The sequence below is a fragment of the Ovis canadensis genome, chromosome 13 (genome assembly GCF_042477335.2).
Source record: "Ovis canadensis isolate MfBH-ARS-UI-01 breed Bighorn chromosome 13, ARS-UI_OviCan_v2, whole genome shotgun sequence".
NCBI lineage: Eukaryota > Metazoa > Chordata > Mammalia > Artiodactyla > Bovidae > Ovis > Ovis canadensis.
In genome coordinates, this window is record NC_091257.1 from 59,530,370 (window position 1) to 59,538,440 (window position 8,071).

The following is an 8,071-nucleotide window of genomic DNA, read 5'->3' on the forward strand; positions in this document are numbered from 1 at the left end:
ACCGGCCGCGGCGCACGCAGCCTCTCGGCCGCGCACCTCCCAGCTCCGACTCCTCCGGCGCGAGACAGCCCGCGCCTTATATACCCTGCTAAAAATAGCCTGCGAAACCGCCTCCCAATCAGAACCGGCCGAAGTTCGAATTCTGCCAATGGCGAAGGCGGTGATGGAGAGGCTCGGTCACGCCAGGCGGGGCCGCGGTGAGCCGCCGCCCGCGATTGGCCGGAGCTGACATCATCGCCGCGCAGCCCCCGGGCCGGGAGCGGCGTGATTGGGCGGCGCGCGGGGCGGGCGCGGGCGAGTCACGTGGGGAGGCGGCGGCGGGGGGAGCTGGGCGGGGAGGAGGGGAGGCTGGCAGCGGAGCTTTGAATAGGGAAGTTTTGCAGGGGTTACGTTTGCAGTCAGTCCGGTGTTTGCAAATATTGTGCGGGCTCGCGAGCGCGTCTCCGGGCTCCGGCCAGGACCCGAACCCGTGGCGCCTAATCGCTGCCCACTTGAGTTTGCATGAACTTCCCCGGCGCTGCAGGCACGGCCGCCGCGCTCCCGACTGCAGACTGCACGCCTCCCTGTTTTTACAGCAGCGGGGACGGTCTCTTCCAACCCGACATGGATGTGCTCCCAATGTGCAGCATCTTCCAGGAACTCCAGATTGTGCACGAGACTGGTTACTTCTCGGCGCTGCCCTCCCTGGAGGAATATTGGCAACAGGTAAATAAGGATTTTCGTGAGCCAGGTGTCCCGGTGCGCCGAGCATGGAGTGCGTGCATGCACCCGCAGGACGGTGTGAGCTTGGAGGTGCAGTTCTTTTTCTTCTTTTTTTAATGGTTTGGGTAAATTTTTTAAAAAAAAATTAAAATAATTATTGTTAAAACGTACTTTTGCCTCCGGCGCAGAAGGCACTTTAAAGGGGCCTTTCAGAGCGTGGAGCGGAGTTGTCATCTGAGTGGGGCGCAGCGGCGCCGGGCGCTCCCCGTGTTCTTGCTGTTTTCTGGGGCTGCTGAACCGTCTCCCGAGCGTAGACCCAGCTCCGCGGCCTGATCTCGGCCCCAGCCCTTGGCAGAAGTTTGGTGCTTGTTCCAGCTCCAGGCTCTCCACAGCTGGACCTGGTCATATGAACCCGCATGTACTGCCAAGGCTATTTTTTCTTCTTCTTCTTCTTTTTTTTTTTTTTAGGGATTTTGTTTTCGTTTTGCTTTTTTGGTGTTTGTACGTACAGGTTTTTCTTTCTTTCTTTTTTTTACTTAAGAATTTCACCAGCGAAACACCCACAAGCTCCTTTTCTCTACCAGGCCATTTTTAGTTTCTTTACCTTGGGAATCCTTAAGATTTGCCTCCATCTGCCTTGTTTTTCTTACCTGCTTCTTTTGTTGACCAGAAAAAAAAAAGGGGGGGGGACCAATGTTTGCACAACCAGTGACTTATCAGTCATATGACAATGAGCCTGTCCGAATTGCTTCTAGTCTCAGTTTGGGAAGAGGAGTCTGTTTCCGGCATTTTTTAGTGGAATTGGAATTTGGGGCATTGGACATTTGAAAAACTCAATTTTTCCCCCTTCTCCTGCATTAGGATTGCCTGAAAGGAGAGAGATTCTGACACTTGTCCCATTGTCTTTAAAAGATAGGAGGGTTTGGGGGTTGTCTCTGCCCTACTAGGCTGTTTGCTTTTTGTCACAAAGTGAATTAGCAGATCGCATATATTCTGTGGGTTTCAAAGCTTAGAAGGCTTTTAAGGGGGATGAAATACAAAGTGGAACAACCTTCACATGCCTGCCTCATTGTTCACAGCCCTCCCTTCCCTCTCCCCTCCCAGCTTTTCCTACTAAAGAAGCTTCCTAGGATGTGATTGAAATCGATCTAAGTAGTTTCCTTGGGCATTTGGGATTTGGGCCACAAGCCAGGCTGAGCTCTGGGTTGCCTTCAGAGGCTTTTAAACTCTCCCCAAGAGCTTCATTCTGGTCCCCAGTGCTCCTAGGCATAATGGGGATTTTAAATTAGCCAGATTATTAAAGTTTAACAAGGTCTCAGTAAACATGCTTTCCTTTTTCTTTGGAACATCCATAAGATACCTCGCCAGTCTCTCCTCAGAACACTGGAGGGTGCTTTGTAACCTAGACGTCTAATTTTAGGGGTAACAAGAAAACAATGATTGTTTTTTCCCCCCTCTGCTTGCTCCTGCTTGCGGTGTGAAGAGTCTGGTAGGGGGAGGGGGGAAGGATATATTCTGATTGCAGACACCCTGCTAAATAAGCAAGGCTGAGCCCTTTGGGTGGGCTTGGCTAGCCCTGAAAATGATTTGCTTAAAAAAGAGAGTGGCGTTTGCTGTAGCAATGTAAATCTGTAGACTTGCAGTTGTATAGACAACCTTATATGGACATGTAGGCAGTTGATCCTAGTGAAGATAAGGCAGACATAATTTAATCCTAAAATGTTTCCTACCGTTTTTCTTTTCCAGTGGCTAGAAAGTTTGAGATGGTGGGGAGAGGGGATGCTGGTGTCTCGGCAGTTGTAGCTTCTGGAAAGGTTGGTTGTGGGGCTGGGGGGGGGCACTCTGTCCATGACACACTGCATGTATATTTGAACCGGGTCCTTTTTTTGGCCGCTGGTCAGAATTTCAAAAGGAAGTCTCCTTTGGCATTGCGTGAAAGAAATAGAGTGATGACTCATACAGTTGTACTCTTGGCCAGCAGATAAAGTTCTAGTCCATTGTGGGACTCCCAGCAGGGCCGGGAAAGGAATTTCCCCTCCCGCATCCTTTACAAAAGCAGATGGCCATTCTGGAACCATTTTTCCACTCCTGTTGTTGTTTTCCTCTGACCACTGTGGAAGTCATTTAAGTTGTGTGCGCACATGGCCCTGCACTTGGGAATGGCATTCTTTGAAAGCCTACTAAGGTCTGGGCTCCTCCACAGGAAACGGGTAGCTTCTGGGCAGCTCGGTTGATGTTCCTGACCCTAGACGTCCCCCTGGCTGCGTCTGCCCCGGCTGGGCGCGGCCTGTGCTGTCAGCGGTTCTCCAGAGGGGACGCATGGCCATGTCAGAGCTCACCGTGCTGCGGGCAGCAGGCCCGCAGAAGCAGGCTGCCTGGGTGTCCTTCATGCACAGGGTTCTGGAGGCTGTCTGATAATCTGGTTAAACCTGTTGGGTGGGGGTGGGGGTGTCGGAGGCTGGTGTCCTTTGTGTGGCTAACAGAAACTCATTAGAAACGTCAACACTGTAACTCTTAACAGAAGCCAGCTCCTCTGTGGCCATCAGCCATTCGTGGCCGTTGCGGTCCACCTCGGGAAAGCGGGGAGAGGCTTCGCCCTGGTTTTCCTTCTGAACGTGTCCCGTTCTTAGAGATAGCTCTCCTCTTGCTCTGCCACAGACACGGAGTCCTATAGTGGCAAGGCCACAGTTGATCTGCCCTTGGCTCTTGCATGTTTTGGTTTTTTTGGAATGGTGCTTTCGGTTCCGTTTTCGGTGTGGTCACAATCACGTGCCTCCCTGTGATTGTTTCGAACAGACCTGCCTGGAGTTGGAGCGTTACCTGCAGAGCGAGCCTTGCTACGTGTCAGCCTCTGAGATCAAATTCGACAGCCAGGAAGATCTGTGGACCAAAATCATCCTGGCTCGGGAGAAAAAGGAGGATGCGGACCTGAAGGTGTCCTCCTCTGGCCCTCCTGAGGACGCACTCCACAGCCCCGGCTTCAGCTACAACCTGGAGACCAACAGCCTGAACTCGGATGTGAGCAGCGAGTCCTCCGACAGCTCTGAGGAGCTCTCGCCCACCACCAAGTTTACCTCTGACCCCATCAGCGAAGTCTTGGTCAATTCGGGGAATCTGAGCTCTTCGGTCACCTCCACGCCTCCGTCCTCCCCAGAACTGAGCAGGGAGCCCTCGCACCTGTGGGGCTGTGTGCCTGGCGAGCTGCACCCCCCCGGGAAGGCGCGGGGCGGGACCTCAGGGAAGCCAGGCGACAAGGGCAGCGGGGACGCCTCCCCCGACGGCCGCAGGCGGGTGCATCGCTGCCACTTTAATGGCTGCAGGAAAGTTTACACCAAAAGCTCCCACTTGAAAGCACACCAGCGCACCCACACAGGTCAGTCCCTCCTGCGACCTGGGCGGTGGGGCGCTGCTGAATTTCACCCGCCCTGGGAGGGGGCTGGGCAGGAGGCTGTCGGAGCAGACACATCCTCACCTCCTTTCTTCCCCCCCGAAAGAGTTGGGTCTCTGGGGAGGACAGAGTTAGCGCTGAAAGACTGGACTTGTATGCCCGATGAATGGTCTGTCGCTTTCTGATTAAACACACAAGAGGTAAATCACATTCTTTGTCTACACCCAGTCCCCTGCCCATTCCCAACCACCGGGTTACAGAGGCCCCACTGTGCCCAGTCGGCAGTGCCCATGCATCATGTTACGTGAAGTTGCCTCTGACTTGTGGACACAAAGTTCGAGGGTTGGGGCGGGGTGGCCCGGCCGTGTGGCACACATGGGTGCCAGCCACCATGGGGGGTCTTCTTACCTGACCCTATCGACTGCGAAGCGGTATCGTCAGCCGGTGCCTAGTAAGGATTTCTCTGCATGTCATGCTGCCTTTGCTTTCCAATGCCAGTTTTTAAAACGATATCTTTCTAATGAAATATCACAATCTGGAGAGTAGTTCCGTTTCAAGTTACCGTGACAGCCTAGGATAACTGCTGGAACGTCACAGACATCTTAGAGCTGAGAGGGGTCTTAAGGGTCACGTCACACAGAATCTCATGCTGCCAGTAACGAGAGGAGACGGGAATCCCCAAAGCAGCTCAAGGCAGAGCTGAAATCAGGACCCAGGTGCCCTGGACCAGCTCCCAATGGTCCCAGCAGCACACTCAGGACTAGCTGTGGGAATTTTTTTTTTTTTTTTAAATTTCTCAGGTAGCACTTTTAGTGAAATCCTATTTGTACAATGGCCAAAGGATGAAGTCAACTGGGTGTCTTGTTGGTCCTTTAGAAAGTGCTTTGAAGGCTTTGGGATGGGGCTTCCCAGAAACTCATGACCTCGGTTTTAGAGAAATGTAGTTTCCCGGAGGAAACTACAGAGCCTCATTCCACGGGGAAGTGAGTAAGGAACAAAATAAGTGCTTGAGAGAAACCGTTTCCATGGAGAAAGCAGTAAAAACCCAGCCCTGGCCAAGGCTGTGGGTCCAGTGGCCTGACACATCACCTCGGAAGTATTTCTCCGGTCTGAGTAATTGTCATTCTTCCATGTTGGCTCTGGCCACGGTCATGCGGCCCTGCCAAGCCTGGGTCCGTCCCCCAGCACTGGGAGTCCCCAGGCTAGGTGAGGAGAGAGCCCCTGCCTGGTAGCTCGGGAGGGCCAGCTACTAGCCCTAACAGGTGTGTGTTCTGAGTTCCTGAGGGCAGTGTCTGCCTAGCCTGCTCCTGAGAGGACTCCCCGGCCATATGTTGGGGTCGCGGGGCCCCTCCCTCACTGCTCAGTGAAGTAATGGCGTGCCTGTCGTGTGCTCTCTTCCCAGGAGAAAAGCCTTACAGATGCTCATGGGAAGGGTGTGAGTGGCGTTTTGCAAGAAGCGATGAGTTAACCAGACACTTCAGAAAGCACACTGGTGCCAAGCCTTTTAAATGTTCTCACTGTGACAGGTACGTGCATGAACCACAGGGGTGGGGGTGCCATCCCTGGGAGCAGGCATGCCGTCACCCCGCAGCGGGCAGCCGTCCTCCAGGCCTGCAGTGGCATTTCTCTTTTCAGCCCAGGATTTTTTTTAAAAAGGCTCTTGTTTGCCAGTTGTCCAGGTTAGGAAGCCCCAGGTATTTGAGTGCCTGAGAATAGAGTGATTTCATTCATGCTTTCCGAGCAACAACCCTTGATCAGATTTCAGATTTGAAGGCCCGGTAGTAAAGTCGAGTGACATTCCCAAGAACTCACTGGTGGCTTCTTTGATGTAGATATTTCTGTCAGTTGGAATTTCCTGCCCCACATGAGGATGGGGTGGCTCAGGGTGTGGGTAGTGCGCCCTCCTGGGGAGAGGCTGAGGCTGGGGAGCTCGGGGCAGAGGTCTGTGACCGGCAGGGCAGGAGAACTGATGTCTGGGAACCTGATTCTCTCCACAGGTGTTTCTCCAGGTCCGACCACCTGGCCCTGCACATGAAGAGACACCTCTGAGGGGGCAGAGCGGCAACTCCTGCGGGCTAAAAAGGCTTCCAGGCTGAGACGGCCGCGGAAGGAGGGTGCGTGTTCCAGCCAAAGCCATTTTGCACCCTGCCCGGTCGCCTCCAGGACCTACTGGGAAGGTCTTTCGAGGGCGAGAACAGTCACGTCCGAAGCGGCAGGGCACCCGGGGTGTGTGGTGTCTGGGTGGCCCCGGCTCGCCACTGGTTACCTGTCCTCTGAGTGGTCCCTAAGCCTTTGCCGTGAGCATGTGCACTGAGAATGTTAGTGGTGGGTGGGCTGTATGTGGATGGTCTCCTACGGACTGGGTGACGAGGCACGTCCTTTCCCTGGCGAGACTGCAAGAGACAGAAAAAAAAAAAGAGTTTGAATGTTCTGTGTGTGAGGCGTGTTCCGTGAGACGAGATGACCATCCGTCACTTCCTGAGGGGGTGTCTGCGCCTTAGAGGAGAGAAAAAAAGGTCAAGAAGAAGGGAAGATGTGGAGGGCAGGCGTGGGCAGTCAGGACCCCGAGTGACGAGTGGGTGTTGGTGGGGAGAGCCCCTTCCCCCCCGGTGTGTGACGGGAGCGTTCGGTGTTCGGTTCAGCTGTGTGAAGTGAGTAGCTGGCGCTGCTTGCTGCGACAGAGTTCATTTGTTACCTGTTGTATACGCTGTGTACCTACAAACATAACACGTGGATAACTTTTCCTTCTAAGACAAAAGTAATGCATGGTCTGGGGAATTATCTGCTTTTCCATTTTTAAATCAGGACTACCGTTTTGATTCCAAGTTCACTGAGCAGCTAAGATAACGATTGGTCGAATCAGGTGACCCCCTAGCCATCTGGGCCTGGCAATACGTGATGCTTTCCCCTCCAACCCCACCTCCCGCCCCTTGGATTTATTCGTAACACTCCCCTTCTAGAGAGGCGTTGTGCAGTGTAGGACTATTTTGTCAGTGGTTCCGAATTCGTATTACCTTTTTGGAGAATTTCAAGTTGCCCTTAGGAGACATTGGGCACGAGTTGGGTGTCCGGGACACCAAGGCTGGGAATTGCTGGTCTAATGTCCCACTAGACTCAGAACCTAAAATTTTTCTCAGTTGGGTGGATGAAACCACTAAAGCTTAGAAACTGTTTTCTCATGCAGCTAAATTTCTCTTATTTATGCCTTGAGGACTCATTTCTGGTTTTCTAGCTGTTAATGCACTGTAGATCTTAATAATGGTGCCTTACGCAAGTGGCCCCTCCTGTGGGGGTCTCATACAGGGGAATGGGTGATGCATGCTTTATTAAGGCTCTTTTTTCACCTGGCTTTGTACTGTATCAATATTTAATACAGAAAAAAAAAATCTCTTTAAGGTCCTACTTCACAAAGTCAAATAGATGAAAACTCCCCAAACAAGTCAGTATTTATTCAATAGCTTAGACAACTTGACTGTCAGTGTTCAAGTGGGAAACACATGATAATTGGAAAATCAGACCATTTCTGCCACCGTGAGGGTGAGACTTCAATATAGACTTTGCACAACACTTGTACAGATCATACACCGGCTGTGTTTAATATGTAACATTTTCACACGTATTAAAGATACAGAAGTATTAAAAAACAATGTATTTGCTTAAAAGGCACAAGTTTCTCGCGTATCTATCTAGCTATCTGTTGGTAACACAGAAGGTATATTACTTTTTTAAAAGTGGGCGAAATTCTTGTGTATGTACATTTGTGTGTATAGTATGTGTATGTGTGTGTGTATATATATATACATATATATGAATAATATATAAATATTTTTTTAAGGAGAAATTAGAATGTATAGCTAGAAAATTCCACAGCCTGTAAAGACCTATTTCAAAATGGCCATAAAGGAGGTAAAAATGAAAACTATAACTTTTATAAAGGCTTTATCTTTCATTTAACTATTTGCCACAGGCCCTTGGCATCAG

At 51.6% G+C, this 8,071-nt stretch overlaps 1 protein-coding gene across 2 annotated transcripts; it reads left to right on the plus strand.

Moving 5' to 3' along the window:
* Positions 1-261: 261 nt before the first annotated feature.
* On the plus strand, positions 262-6,614 carry KLF6 (KLF transcription factor 6). 2 transcript variants are annotated; one of them, XM_069546556.1, is made up of 4 exons: positions 262-705; positions 3,499-4,075; positions 5,493-5,616; positions 6,088-6,614. In XM_069546556.1, exons 1-4 carry the CDS (start codon positions 502-504, stop codon positions 6,137-6,139), a joined length of 957 nt encoding a protein of 318 aa, XP_069402657.1. In that variant the 5' UTR covers positions 262-501; the 3' UTR covers positions 6,140-6,614. The 2 variants fall into 2 exon arrangements, 1 of the variants encoding a protein (XP_069402657.1); XR_011247933.1 differs by having other exon boundaries at positions 314-705; positions 3,499-4,290.
* Positions 6,615-8,071: the final 1,457 nt, after the last annotated feature.

Coding starts and splice junctions, on each gene's coding strand:
- KLF6 (XM_069546556.1), top strand. CDS start 502: ATGAACTTCCCCGGCGCTGCAGGCACGGCCGCCGCGCTCCCGACTGCA. Junction 706..3,498: donor TGGAGGAATATTGGCAACAG/GTAAATAAGGAT, acceptor TGTTTCGAACAG/ACCTGCCTGGAGTTGGAGCG. Junction 5,617..6,087: donor AAATGTTCTCACTGTGACAG/GTACGTGCATGA, acceptor TTCTCTCCACAG/GTGTTTCTCCAGGTCCGACC.